Source organism: Ziziphus jujuba, chromosome 5 (genome assembly GCF_031755915.1).
Source record: "Ziziphus jujuba cultivar Dongzao chromosome 5, ASM3175591v1".
Lineage (NCBI taxonomy): Eukaryota > Viridiplantae > Streptophyta > Magnoliopsida > Rosales > Rhamnaceae > Ziziphus > Ziziphus jujuba.
The window spans coordinates 7,342,604-7,357,853 of NC_083383.1; the positions used below are offsets into that span (position 1 = coordinate 7,342,604).

The 15,250-nt window shown below is 28.6% G+C and overlaps 1 protein-coding gene across 1 annotated transcript; it reads right to left on the reverse strand.

The window, feature by feature from the left end:
- Window positions 1–11,432: 11,432 nt before the first annotated feature.
- Window positions 11,433–13,277, reverse strand: LOC125423023 (CBL-interacting serine/threonine-protein kinase 5). The gene has a single exon (XM_048476044.2). It carries the CDS (start codon window positions 12,944–12,946, stop codon window positions 11,594–11,596), a length of 1,353 nt encoding a protein of 450 aa, XP_048332001.1. The 5' UTR covers window positions 12,947–13,277; the 3' UTR covers window positions 11,433–11,593.
- Between the last annotated feature and the right edge of the window lie 1,973 nt (window positions 13,278–15,250).

Below are 15,250 nucleotides of genomic sequence, written 5' to 3' on the forward strand. Positions count from 1 at the left end.
ATTTTTCACTTTGCGTTCAAATTTGCTTATTTTAATGAGCCGACCTCAAACTAACCAACATTATTAATTATTATTTTTTAATAAATAAACAAATAAATATATTTTTTAAACCTTATGAATTATTTTAAACGAATGCATATTTTTATGATATAAATAGAGATATTTAACTATTAAAATTATATTCTTTATCAAATAAATAAATGTTTGAATATATTAATCAATTATCATCTAATGAAACTCATTTTGCATCTAATTATATGATGAAACAATTTTTTTCTATTAAAAATAAATTATAGAGACGAGAAAAATGGATGAAATTTGAAAGAGATAAGTATCAATATTAAAATAATCACTTTTTTAATTTATTTTATCAAAAATAAATAAACTGTGGCATGCAATGGATTGACCAATACCAAGACCAAGACCGTCTGACCAAAAGTTGGTTCGCAATTTGGTGAAAAGGATTTTGAAAACCAATAGGAGGTTGACAGCTGGGAGTATAGTTCGTAATGCGTGTGTCATGTTTTAAAGGATAACTGAAAAATCGGATACCCAAAAAATCCAAAAAAAGGCGTGAGTTTCGTGGAAATTTCAAATAGTAAATTCGTAACAAACAGAAACGCAGATATCGTGGACTCTACCGCTCATCTAGAAGCCAGTCCCCATCGAGCTTTCCATTCCCACCTTCCCTTGTCTATTAACTCTGTTTCACGTAGCTTTTAAGAAACTAATGCCGCAGCTTTTAGGATTTAAAAGCTTTTTTTTTTTCTTTTTTTTCTTTTTTTTTTTAAGTTTAACTAATTTTATAAAAATATTTTTTAAAAAAATTAAAATATTTTCAATTAAAGTGAAAAATAAAATAACATTTTCATAAAACAATTTTAAAAAAAACAAAAGAAGCCAAAGTAATTAAATATAAACCACGCCAAATAAGTATAACTATCTCTCCCATCTAATAAATTTTATATATAAACTATAATATATATATATATATATATTCTTTTTTTTTCTAAAACATTTTTATTTTTTTAGACATGAGATTTTTAGAAATAGACGGTCCCCACCAATAAAAATTTTGTCTGTTAATTTGTCCGTTTACATTGGAAAAGAAAATAGATTTTTGTTTTTTTTCATTATTGGAAAAATGAGAAGATCCGCTAAATAAAATATGTTAGATTATCATGTCTTTTATTTTTTATTTTTTACTCTGAAAATATTATTGTAAGGCTTTGGACGGATATGTACTGCCATTTACAGGAGATAATTTCGTAATAGTTAGATTGTTTGAATATACATATAATTATCTAAACTGATTTATGTATTTCATCGGAAACTAATTGAATATTTATCATTCTTCAAAATGGGAGACATTAAAATGCCCTTTTTTTTATATATTGAAATATAATGATTCGAATTGGGAACTTGTCTAAAAAAAACTTGTTAATTACATTTTTAGCCATTTTTTATATTTTTTTATTAAAATAGGAAAGTGTTGCAATTCCAATTGAGGTTATTGTCCAAAAACAATGACTTTTAGTATTAAATTAATTGTTATCTCAAGGATGTCTAGAGCTATCTACTAGAATTTTCAATAGCTTGGATGACATGCCATAACATTAACACTAATCTTTAATGAAGTACGGATCCGAAAAGAAAAATTTACAGAAAAGTGATATAGAAACTCTCATATAAATAGCTAGACATTTTTGCAAATAATAATAACATAACTTGCTGGCCATGAGTGAGGTTTAGATACTGATTAATATATGATAGATTGAAAATAATGAGGATAAAAATGAAACTTATCAACAAGCCACTACGTTTGAGTTATTGATTTTTATTATTATTATTATTTTGTGTCTATGCTTTTTTTTTTTTTTTTTTTTGTCAGGCATTCTCATCTTTATCAACTGAAAGGATGTACAAATACTTTCTAAAAGAAAAAGAAAAAAGAAAAAACATGGACTATTAAGTTAGATAGCGGTGTCATGTGAAATGTCTTAAACAATTTTGAACCTAGATCAATAATTCAATTGGTACACATTGAAGATTATGATAGATGAAATGAAATGTCGGCAAAAATATGATTTCTATGGGATACTTGCTGAAATTTTGTTTGATATATATGATTTTGTGATTCATATATCTGAGTAATTAATTAAGTAAAAAAAAAAAAACATTTAAATTATGTTAATCTTACCTAGGTGAAATGCCACTTAAAATTAAATTAATTTATCATTAGAAATTCCAAAGCAAAAAACGGAAAATATAAAAAGGAATTTATTTGACACAAATAACAAATCGGACACGAATATTTTTATAACATTTATCTGATTAGTAACTAGACAAAATATGTAGCTTCAAAATATTAACTGCAAAAGTTTTTTATTTGTTCTATAACGCGAAGAGATTGGCCGACTCAAGAGGAGAATAGACAATACTAAAAATAAATTAACGTGCCGTTTAAAATATTTCTTTGTGATTGACTTTAATTTTAAATTGCATGACTTGTAACGAGGAGGAGTACAGTGCTTTAGAAAAAGGAGGTCGTGAATAGATTTTGTACGAAAAGGATGAAGTTTGAGTCAAATCGTACTACTCTAAAAAAACAAGGTACAAACACGGTGTGAACTCGTTGGCTAAAATATTGATGCCAAAAACATTGAAATTCCACTGGGGCCCTAAATAATAATTCACAAATACAAACAACCCACATGGATTTTTTTTTTTTTTTTTTAATCTTTTGAAGAACAATCAAATGAAATCTTTTATAATTCAACCCACATGGAATTTGTGTAAAGGGAATCAACATAATTCACACTAATATTTATTAAATTATTTAACTATCTAGTACTAATAATTATTCCAAAAATAATTATTCACTACTACTATATTTTTTTTTTGGGGGGGAATTGTTTGGATTCAACTTTTATAATACAATTTTTTTATTTAAAGCCAACATGGCGTTACGATAAAAGACTGTTTGATAGGCAGAAAAAAAAAATAACTATTTCATAAAATTAAATAAATTTATATTTGGTCAGTTTCTATGTTAATAAATACATATTTCTTATGGATTAATTCATTTCTATTTTAAGGAATATCAATTCCTCATCAAAATTTAAGGAAGAGTCATTTATTAGCCAAATATAGTAAAATTTTTGTTGTAATATAAATATTGTAAACATATAATTGGTAATTCTTCAGAATCTTAAATTTGATGTGTTATTTATAAAAATATGTAAATAAAAAATACACACTTCTAACCACAATTTCTTATAGTTGAGTTTGCATAGAATATATCCTTGCATATCTTTTAATTTTCGATTATGTTATAATCTTTATCAACTTTATAATATTGATACAAATATTAAATTTATTATTGCAAAAACTATATATATTAATAGATAAATAAACTTATAACTTATCACATAAATTTTTCTTTAAAACTCCATTTGGAAAGTATCAAACTTTGAAGTAAAACTGATTTTCGATATTTAGTTTTATTGGGATTACTTTGTCGGTAATTAAATTTTCTCTTATTATATATGATAAGTAATGAAAAAGTTATGACTTCTAAGTAATTAAACTAGTTTATAGAATAAATTAATGGTAAATTTATATTTTTAAAAAATATTTTAAATTAGTTTTCTAGGAGTTTTAAAATAACATCTTTATAGATGGATATAACTTTTTCACAAAATTTCTCACATAGGTAGAAATCTAATTATGTTTTCCCCACAATTTCTCATCTTTAAATGATATCCCAACATAGGAAAGTTTTAACTTTTCCAATGGAACTAAATTCCTACAAATTTTATTATTTATCAAATAGAACTTAAAAATAAGATAGATAGACTTGCTTAATATAATTTTTAACATTGTTTATTAAATGCTAATTTTTAATTTTTATTTGCTTAATTATTGAAAGACAACTAAAAGGTTAAAAAAATATCAATAATGTTAATTTTGCAAAAAAAATTGTTAAACATCAATAATATTTATTAATTTTTTATGTAAATTAAAAAATATATATATATTTTTTCAAAAGTTTTACAAAAATTATGAATTTTTTTACTGAATTGTAAGGAATTTAATATAAACATTATAACAGAAATTCTTATAAAAATTATGAAGAAATATAAAAAACTTTAATGGATGTTATATAAACTATATATCTTTCCATTTATGAGCTTTTTTTTTTTATATATACTAGAAAAATAAAAATTTAGTAGAAACTTTGCGGAAAGTTTTGATTTTTAAAACCATGGCTTTACCATCTATTTATCTTCTATCGTACAAATGTAACAAATCGCTTGATTGAGTATTTGACGATTTACAAGTTCTATTTTTGAAATTCATTCGACATTTCTATAAGATCAAGTAATTATATAAATACATTCATATTCAATAAGGTCGAGGCCATGCATGGCATCAAACGGTCTTCTTAATTTTTTTCATTTGGAGTTGACTTACTTCTTTCTCGAAAACCAGCTGCCAAATTACCCAACCAGGAAGCAACCGCGTAACAGATTAATTAATTTAATATGAATATATTTTAATTTTAATTTTCTGTTGGTACAGAAGTTCTTCTAAATAGATATGCTTATACGAAAAGTCATGCTTCAAAAGTTTTAGGAGTAGACAAAGCAACCAAAAGCTTTTTAAATAAGTTTATAATTAGCGCGTGGAATCCAAAATCATATGATAAAATTTATATATATATATATATACACACACATATAAATAAAAAATTATTGTCGTTGATTAAAGGGATTTTTTTTTCCTTGGTGAATATTGACGTTTGTAAAAGATGACGAATATATTGCATCATTCATATTTGCTCATCATCCATATCAACATTTTTTTTGGGTAAAGATCATCCATGTCGACTTGATTTCTTCGAAAGTGATCAAGGAAAATAACAAAATTTAGTCAGAGAGAGAAAATTTGAAAGATTCATTTTAAATTGTGCACAATAGGAAATATGGACGAGTGTTGTACTGGTATGGAAAATATATGATATTTTATTATTATTATTTTTCATGAAAGGCTCATTTTACATTGATTATGTGCGAACAACATTAAAGGGGGAAATATTTACAAGTGTAATGATTGTGGAAAATATATCACATGTGCATACGTGCCTTTTGAAGAAGTATTAGAGATGAAGAATTAATTATAATGTGGAAAATATGTAAATGTCTCTGTCATGAACACATCATCAAGTGCTCATTAAATATTCATATTAATTTGAACATAATGTACTTGCTTTCTGCCTTTTTTCTTGGTAAATTTTGAAGTGGAGAATTTGTTAGAAAGGAAGACCAATTAAGCAATTTGATAGACCAGGTCACAAGCCAGCTAATAATAAGAATAAATAGAAAATTAAGGATATATCTCGTATATAATCTCTCTTCTTTTATTTTTATTTTTATTTTTTTCCCTATATAGATATATATTTGTAATAATTAATCTGGAATAATAACAAACAAATCATTTTAAATAAGAAATGTTAAAATTTTATTCTTTCCTCCGTTCACTCTTTAAAATAAAGTGTACTTGTGATACTCGTAAAACATGTGTAATGCCAACATGAGTGTGTTAGCTCTTCAGGGAACAAATCTTGAAAAACATTTTTGTGTGCCTACTCATTTTCACATTTATAAACTTATTTCACATGTCTATCCCCCAAAAAAAAAAAAAAAAATCTAATTTCACATGTTCTTTATAGATAGCCCTAAATGGATTTGTAATACCCCATTAACCATATCTTACATATGAACGGATTTAGCATTGATAATAACTCAAACGATATAAAATTAAAAAATATTCAAATACAATCCCCCTTTTGATCAAACAGATTAATTTTTAAACTAAAATCTTGAAAGCCAAAAGTAGTTGCCCAAAATCTATCATTAAAATTCCCAAGAAATTTCTTCTTGATTGATCAAAAATAAATAAGACGTTTCTTGTGGGGGTGAAAATTTTGCATATTATTATTTGTTGTCTAGCATTAAATCAATTAGAAGTCACCAAGACTTGCAAAAAGGAATCAGACAATTATAAGAGACTGGTCCAACAGATAATATAGAAAATTTATAACTTTAACCAACTATTACTAGAATATGTTCTTACCCACATATAATTAATTATATGGAAGACTCAAACTTTGTTAGTCAATTGCGTAATATGTATTTTTATATATACAATATAATGTAATGGGAAGCCCAGACATGATAACCATCATTAAAAAACGCACACGGCAAATCTGACATCATCATCATACGTGGGATTGATGATGTATGCACATGGTAGCTAAGATATATCATATTCGTGTGGTTGTTTAATTTTTGTATTTTTGTTTGTGATCTTTTTATATATTGATATTGTTGGTGATGAGTGATGACCATGATATATATATATATATAGATATATAATGACCATGATATATATATATATATACATATATACGTGTTTCATTTTTTATTTTTTATTTTTTATTTTTCCATTTTAACTAATTAATAATTAATTTCAATGGTTGGTTTTTTGTTATTAGCTTGCTTTATTTTCACATGCTTTGTTGCCTTTGGGTTCCCCCAGAAGCCCATCAATCAAGACTGACTCGTCAGACGTCAACATGGCTTTTTTCCGGGTTGTGAGACACGGAAACAGTATCGAAATTTCTGAATCGCTGTTCAAGTCTTATTGGGAGTAACTAATCCTATAAGAAAAACATTACAAATTTCTTATTTGTTTGCTTAGGAGTTTGAAGTTATTTGGACAAGGCTCTAGTTAATAGGGTAATATAAATTAGAATGTCGGCCTTCATATTCTTGGTAAAAGTTATATATATATATATATATATTTAAGCCGTATATGAATTAGCATGTCGGTCTTTCTATTTTTGGTTATGTTTCTGTGTTTTTTTTTTTCTAATGTTCTAAATGGAAACATTTCCCCAGAAAGCAAGTCCAATTTGCGTGTTTGTTCGTGTGTGTTAAAATACATAGTTTTTTGGGTGGTAAAGATAAATATAGTTGAAATATTATCTTTGGATAAATTAGTTGAAATATTAAATATAGTTGAAACATTATTTTGGATAAATTAGCTGAGATCTTATTTGCCAATAACTTAAATAAGTAAAATATAAAATTGGATAAGTCTCTTTAGTTTTTTATTGTTTTTAAAATAGAGGAATAATATTTAAATACATGGTCGGCTATATTATATATTTTTATTTGTTTATAGGGGAAACTTGTACCACATGGGCTCTATCGTAGTTGTTCTTTTTACATTGTTAGAATTTTCCTCCTGCTATATTTCTATTTACATGTCTTTTAAATAGGATTTTACTCTAAATCATCTATCTACATTTCACTTAATATTTAAAATATCTTTTAATTTATGATTTAAAAAATCACAACTTTTAACCAAAACATATTTTTTTATCATTTTTATGAGTATTTTTTTTATCAATATTCAATAATTTATGATATTTTTATAAATATTCTCATATTTTAAACTTTTGATATTTCTCTCCATATCAAAATTTTGAATCTTACTTTAATTTATACTCTCTTTCTAAAACCAAAAACCTTACACACATTCTCTATTCTTACGTTCAAATGAATATCGAAGGAGCAGATCATCGAAGGAGCAGATCGCACTAAGAACACAAAAGCGATTGATGACTGAGAGACTTTCTCCATTCTTAACTGTGGGCTAGAATTCATTTTCTTTTTGGACATTAACTAATAATTCATTTTGCTCTAAACATATAGATTTAATTAAATTGATAGTCTCTTCGAATACTTTCATAGTGTTCGGTTGATGGGCATAATCTAATTGTCTAGTTAACAAATATGAAACCTAAAGTATTTTTTAGTTGTTAACAATTAAACCAAACTTTTTACACAATTTGAACTTTGTTGGATTTACAAAGAAAAACTGCTTTAAAAAATTATCAAAAATAAGGGGAGAAAAAAAAAAAAAAGAAACCAAAGAAATCGGTAGACATTTTTATTGCTTATTTTCATTTAAAAAATAAATGAAAAAAAAAAACTTAAGTAAAATTTTTTATCAAAAAGCTTGCCTTTTCCTCTTGAATTTTTGGCATTCTTCTGTTGTTTTACACCTACAATCAATTTCTTTGTTTGAAAAAAAGCATATTCACGAAAAAGATGAAGAAAATGTGGTGAAGGAAAAGATTGGAAAGTATAAAAACGGAGGTAAAACAAGTAGCGTGTATGGATGTAGTAATAGTCAATTTTTAGTATTTTTTTACACTGCAAATGAAAAACTTAGATAAATTATAGTGGAAAAAGAAATTGTTGTAGTGCTAAAAGAACTACCCACTTGTATTCTTTCTGAAGGTTGATAATTGTAGTGAAAATGACTATAACCTCACGGAGCTTGAAGCCAAGGCCCACTAAGCCTCAGGCTAAGCCCTTAGAATTCGAACAACCACTTTGATGCCAAAGGTCGTATATTTATATAAATTTAAAAATATAAGTTCTTGACCTAGACTTCGTACACTGGGACGGGTTGGGCATGCTTGCAACCGTGATTATAGGATAGACTTGGCTGGGCTTTCGTTGTTACTGGATCTATAGGTTTAGTTAGCCCAGTATTTAGAATAGCCCAATGTTACTAATTAAGTGATATGAAAATGGCTGCACAGATTTGTTTTTCTTGGGATAGTGATGGGTGCCTTTTACATGTTAATTTTATAAAATATTTTGTTAATTATTAATCAGTTTAAATAACACGATATTCAAAGAGAGAATCTAATCCAGATCAAATTCTTAAAAAATTATTATAATCTGCCGTTTCGTAGTTTCCCTAGGCTGATCCCCAAAAAAAAAAAAAAAAAAAAAAAAAAAAAACTGTTTACGGTTCAAATGGGTCCCATGATATATTCAGTCCAATCTAACTTTGGAAAAAAATAATAAGAGAGAGAAAAAATTTTGGATTACCATTATTCTGTTTTCTGTTCATAAAATTACCACCCCTCTTATTGACGGATTCAAAGATCATGATTTTCTTTCTTCCAATATATATATATCATGATTTTCTTTATCATTATTTTAAAAATAATACTAATTCAGGTTAATTAATGGATTAGAAAATTTCACTCCTAACTAATCCCACCCAAACAAATATTTTTTTTTTGTTAAAAAATTTTGTATTCTTTTGAAAATTTTATGTCCATGTTTAATAAAAATTGTTTATTATTAAATGCTTCATCATTTTGGCCATTGTAATTATGTATATTGTCACCATTGTAACAGTCAACCATTTCCTATAGGATTAACGACCAAGAACCAAAAACCATCCATCAAATTATTATCTTTGGGTTTTATAATAACTTTTTAAAAGTTATAAATCCGGAACTCATTATTTTTTGAAGTTTGGAATGGGAAATAGTCCAAAAGTAATTAACAATTTGAGCATAATATAAACATACTCAATCACATATATATTGAGACAATCACATACTCTCCAATTATGCTGGACCAAATCAATATAACAAAATTGTTATTTTTGTTATTGTTTTAAAATTAGTTAACTGTCTTTCCCATCTTCATGTGCATCGTCATTTCGAGACTTTTTCAGGTTTCACTTTTAAAATCTTGGCTTACATGACTTTTCCATAACTAATTAATTATTTCTTAATATTATATAATATATTCGACCGTATTAAATCAACCTATTATCAGATTTCCAAATACTCAAAATTCAAATTGTCCAAATCAATCCAAAAACAGCTGTATATATGATCATATATCACCAAAACTAAATAAACACGATTAATAAGGCAATGCCAACGGATTTGGAATTTACCAGTGGCTGTTTCACACCGGAATGAAAGGATCGTCTTGCTTTATTTTTATTTGGTGGGACCGGACTAATTGTCTTGCTGGCAAATGGCAAATGGCAAATGACAAATGACTAAGATGGTGGTGGACCTCCACTTACAATTATACCGTATAAAGCCCTGTAATGTAACGTGGTGCAAACATAGATTCCCTGCGTCCATTATCACAGGATTCATAGTAGACCCTACCACTGGCCAACCAAAAAATGACTCCGCTGAATGAGACAATTACTGAGTGACGTACTATATCGAACATCAACCAAATGTCAATGTCGGTTTGTCTTCTAAGCCATTTCGCAATCTTATAGCAAACCCTTTTACCATTCTTTTCTGGTAGTAAGAAATGTTATGCCTTTCCTTAAACAGATTAAGTGGACGCGCGTCTTCATCTTCTGCCACCACGACTCAAACTAGATAGGAAAAAAAATGGAAAAACGATGACAGTGAAATTACAACTACTTTTGAGCACTTGAATACCCTTTGCTACGTGTTATGTGTGTAAGGAGCTAGTGCTAGATTTTCCATGTCCATTGTTCGATTTTGATTTGGTTTTAACTGTTAGGTATTATCCACTCGTTGTCCTCTGCCTCTTTTTGAACGTTCGTTGGGTTTTATTTTTTAGTGTTTGTCAGGAAAATTTAGACAGATGGAATTCGAATCCAACCACTGCCAAAAATGTCATGTATGACAAACAAAGATATATGTGTTAATTCCTACATAAATTTCACAGCTATAATCATTTAACAAGATTCAATTATTTTTGCCACTAACCAAATCCGATCTTAATAATTTGAAAATATCTACTATACATCGGAGGTGCGTACTTCCTCCTATCCCACATATATATATATATATATATATATATATATATATATTAAAGGAGGAGATATAAACTTTCAAAATATTAAAATTTTACTCTTAATAATTTATGCGTAATCAACAGGATATTGAATAATCAATGGAAAAATATTATTTGTTAATGCTAATAATAGTTATTAATAAATGTTATATGCCATTTAATAATTTAGGTGGTTGATAAGAAAAAAATAAATTAATTTTCCAAATTAAGATTTTATAATAAAAAGTTTTTAGATTTTACATGGCAATATATCACCATTGATTATAATGAGTGCAGCGAGTGGAAACTTGAAATTTAAGAAGTGAGTGATTTGCCTTAAAATGTTTACAACTTGGGATTATTTTATTTTTTCTGGTTTTTTGCACTAATCAGATTTAACTGTCAGTTAATGAGTACTAATCAAAAGGAGTTTCTCTGGTTGCGTTAGCCCATCAAGAATCCCTCTGAATCACGCTAGCTTTCATAATTTCATTGCCAGCCCTCTCCAATGACCAGGCATTGACGTAGGCACTCCAACTTTCATTTAATTATTAACGTTGTCAACTAATTAATTAAACAAACATTTCAAACAATAATAATAATAAAAAAATTTAACCACCAAGACAAGCAGCAAGAGATTTTTTTTTTTATTAGTTTTTTTTTTTTTTTTTTTTTTGCTAAGAATTTTTTGCCCATTTATATTGAAAGCCAATATATAATATATACGTTCATTAACACATGCTAACTCACAAAATTAATATATACAAATCCAAACTGGATCCCAACTTTTTTTCTTTAAAAAAAGAAAAAAGAAAAAAGAAAAACACACACAAAAAATAAAATAAAAATAAAAGTGAAAACCCCTAATCAGGTATTTACTTGATTAAAAATTTATCTTCTTCACTGTTCACTTCAGCGTCAGGAGCAGCATTGGCGTTATCAACAAGGTTATCTCCTTGCCATGTCCAAACGATGTCTTTCAATGCCGGTCTGACATCTTCGTCACAAAACTTGGCGTACTCCAGAGTATCGCCGGCCGACTTGGAGAACTGAACGACGGCCACTTCCGGCGCCACCTCGAAGACCTCCGCCGTCACCGACAGCCTCCCTTTCCTCCCTTCCGAAGGACCTTGAAGCCTTATTTTGAAATCCTTCACCTTCGAAACCTTATAGCTGAGCCCTCTGCCCACCGCCTCGATCTTCGTCATGATGGCCGTAGCCGAGAATCTCGACGTGAACATCGACCCGGCTTTCCTTTTGCTCTCGAACAGATTCGAGAGGTCGAATCCCGACGACATTGAAGAGATGAACTCGAACGCGTTGAAAAACTTGGGCGACGACGACAACGATTTGCTGTCGTCGTTTTCTTCCAGCTTGTTGTCGGGTACGGGCTCTTGGGCCGAAAACGCTACGGGCCTAGTAAAGTCCTTGCGGAACCAACTGACGCGCATGATAGCTGGGATAGTGATCCGTCGATCGGGATCAGCGACAAGTAGTTTGGAGATCAATCGCCTGGCTTCGGATGAGAACCAAGGCGGGCATTCGAATTCGGCTTTGAAAACTTTGCGATACATCTTCATGATATTCTCATCCTGAAATGGAAGAAATCCAGCCAGAAGCACAAACAAAATCACTCCGCAGGACCAAATATCGGCTTTGGAACCGTCGTAGCCTTTCTTTCTCAGAACTTCAGGGGCAACGTACGCCGGAGTTCCACACTGAGTGTGGAGGAGGCCGTCGTTGCGGAGCTGCTCCGGGAGAGCGGAGAGCCCGAAATCGGAGATCTTGAGGTTGCCATTCTCGTCGAGGAGGAGATTCTCGGGCTTCAAATCTCGGTGAGAGACTCCCCTGCTGTGGCAGAAATCAACGGCGCTGATCAATTGCTGGAAATATCTGCGAGCCAGATCCTCCTTCAGTTTGCCCCTGGCGACTTTGGCGAAGAGCTCGCCTCCTCTGACGTACTCCATCACGAAGAAGATCTTGGATTTGGTGGCCATGACCTCTTTGAGCTCCACGATGTTCGGATGCCGAACCATTCGCATCACCGAGATCTCGCGCTTGATCTGCTCCATCATACCTTCCTTCTTCACCTGGTCTTTGTTGATCACTTTGATTGCCACTCCTTCCCCTGAATCCACCACTTTGCCATAGTACACCTTCGCAAATGTCCCTTTTCCCAGTAGTCTACCTATTTCGTATTTCCCGAACAAAACATGCCTCTCCTCCATCTCTATGTCTTCTTAGATTTTTCTTTTTCTTCTCTGATTCCTACTTTTCTTTTGTTGAAAATTCCAGGTATTTTCCTTGGAAAATTTTTAACCAAGGGATTTTGAATAGTATAACGGAATCCAAGATAGAACTGCGGAGAAACTGATATCAATGGAATCCATATCTTCTATTTGTTGGAGGGTTTAAGGGGTTTTTTTGATTGGCTAGAGTAAAAGTGAGGAAGAGAGTGAGGAGGACTCTATAGCCATTGGAGGCTTGGAGCACCTGGTATTCTCTGATTGCGAGACCTGGGGCCAGAGTAGCACACAGAGTTTGAGACAAATTAAAATTAAATATATAATTTTTTTTTTCCTTTTTTTAAATCCTCAATTTTTCATTTATTTTTATATTTGTTTTTTAATGAGAGAGTCGTGTTCAGAGAAGTGCGGAAGCTACTAGGTTTTAATTTCGTCTCAGCAAAGTAAGGTTTCTGATGATTTTGAATTTTCAACTTTTTTATTTTTATTTTATTTTTTATTTCAAGATTTGTTCCCTGAATTAGCGGCTGGGATTTACTTTGATGTGTCTAATATATTCTGTAACGATTATTTATAGGATTTAATAACTTTTGTTTTTTGGTAACTTAATTGTCCCTCGTTCCAAATATAAAGAAATTACTTTGACATGACTTTTGATAATTTTTTTATTCTAACTCCCTCCGTTTATTTGTTTATTTTTTAGTTCATATAGTTAGAATCTTAAATTTTTTTAATCCCAGTGGTAGAACAACTAGTGCTCTGAAAATTTTTTAATCACAACAGTAGAAAAACTATTAATATTATTATAAAATATACAAGTCAAAATTATTGTGAAATATATTAAAATAAAGAGAAATATTTATGCTCGATTGAGAAGTACAAGTACAGCAAAAAACTAATAAAATTAGGAAATATCTAAGTACCATTTATGGAGTGTGAAATTTACTTGAATTGATTTCTGTAACTTAATTTTTGGAAATTTATTTCATGAGATTTAATTTTTTTTCTCATATTTGATAAATAATAAATAAATTAAAATTTATAAGTAATTAAATTTAATATTATATAATAAATTAATAATAAATTTGTATTTTTAAAATTAATTTTTTGAATTATTATTTTATAGGTTGTAACAACTTTTTTATACATTTTACGATTTTTATATAAATATTTAAACAGAAAAAAATTATTTTTTTAAATAAATTTATATTAACTTTATCATTATTCAAATAAAGCCTAGAAAATTTTATATACATATAAAATTAATCTCAAATATAATGCACCTTATTTTTAAAGTAAGATCCACAATTTATAGCTATTTATTCCATAAAATTATAAAGTCCAACCTAATTACTTATAATCCAATGATAATTTTATATAAAAAATAATCTAATGATCGGAAAAAAATCTTGCTTTAAAAAAATAAGATGCCCATTATTAAGGCCGATATATATATATATATATATATAATAGGTGCTGTGAATTTACACTCACTGATCATTTTTTATAGGATTTAATGATCCCTGTAGGGACAATCTGGAAAACTATATATGACATCTTTTAATTAACAAAATTAGTTGGCCTACATTATAAATAGGCTATTGTGAGTCTTTGACTGCATTGTTAACTTTTATATTGTCTATATTTTTTATACAATTCGTTTGTATTTATTGTAGTCTTATAATTTGGATTGTGATATTTTGAGGTTACGATTATTTAAAAATTCAAATTGGTTGTTCACCAAGAAAACAAACTCTTGCAGCTTGCAAATTAAGAATTTTATTATTTAAAAAATAAATAAAAATTGGAGAGGAGAGATTTCAACGGGTTGGATTATATATAATATCTGAAAGTATGTAAAAGGTTTTATCATCACAGTAAGTCGAAAAATTCCACATCATATAGTGTTTAATATATACTAATTTCAGTATTAAGAGATAAATATTTCGTTAGTAAATTTAATTAATTTTTTGTTCAAATTTTTTTTTAATTCTCTATGATAATTCAAATTCAATTCGTACGGTTATAAAGTTTATCGAACTCCAAGTAAGATCGAGCAAAAATAAATAAATAAATGATAATAATAATACAAGGAACTAGAATCTGCACTTAAAACGGAAACAATCCTTTTATCAAAAAAGGAAAAAAAAAAAAAAAAAAAGGACTGGAAACAATCCTGAACATTCAATGAAAAACAGATTGTCAAAATTGTTCGATACCAAACAAATCAATTTGACAGTACGACACTATACGAGAAAGAAAATGACTGACAATAAATAGTACACG

Coding starts and splice junctions, on each gene's coding strand:
- LOC125423023 (XM_048476044.2), bottom strand. CDS start 12,946: ATGGAGGAGAGGCATGTTTTGTTCGGGAAATACGAAATAGGTAGACTA.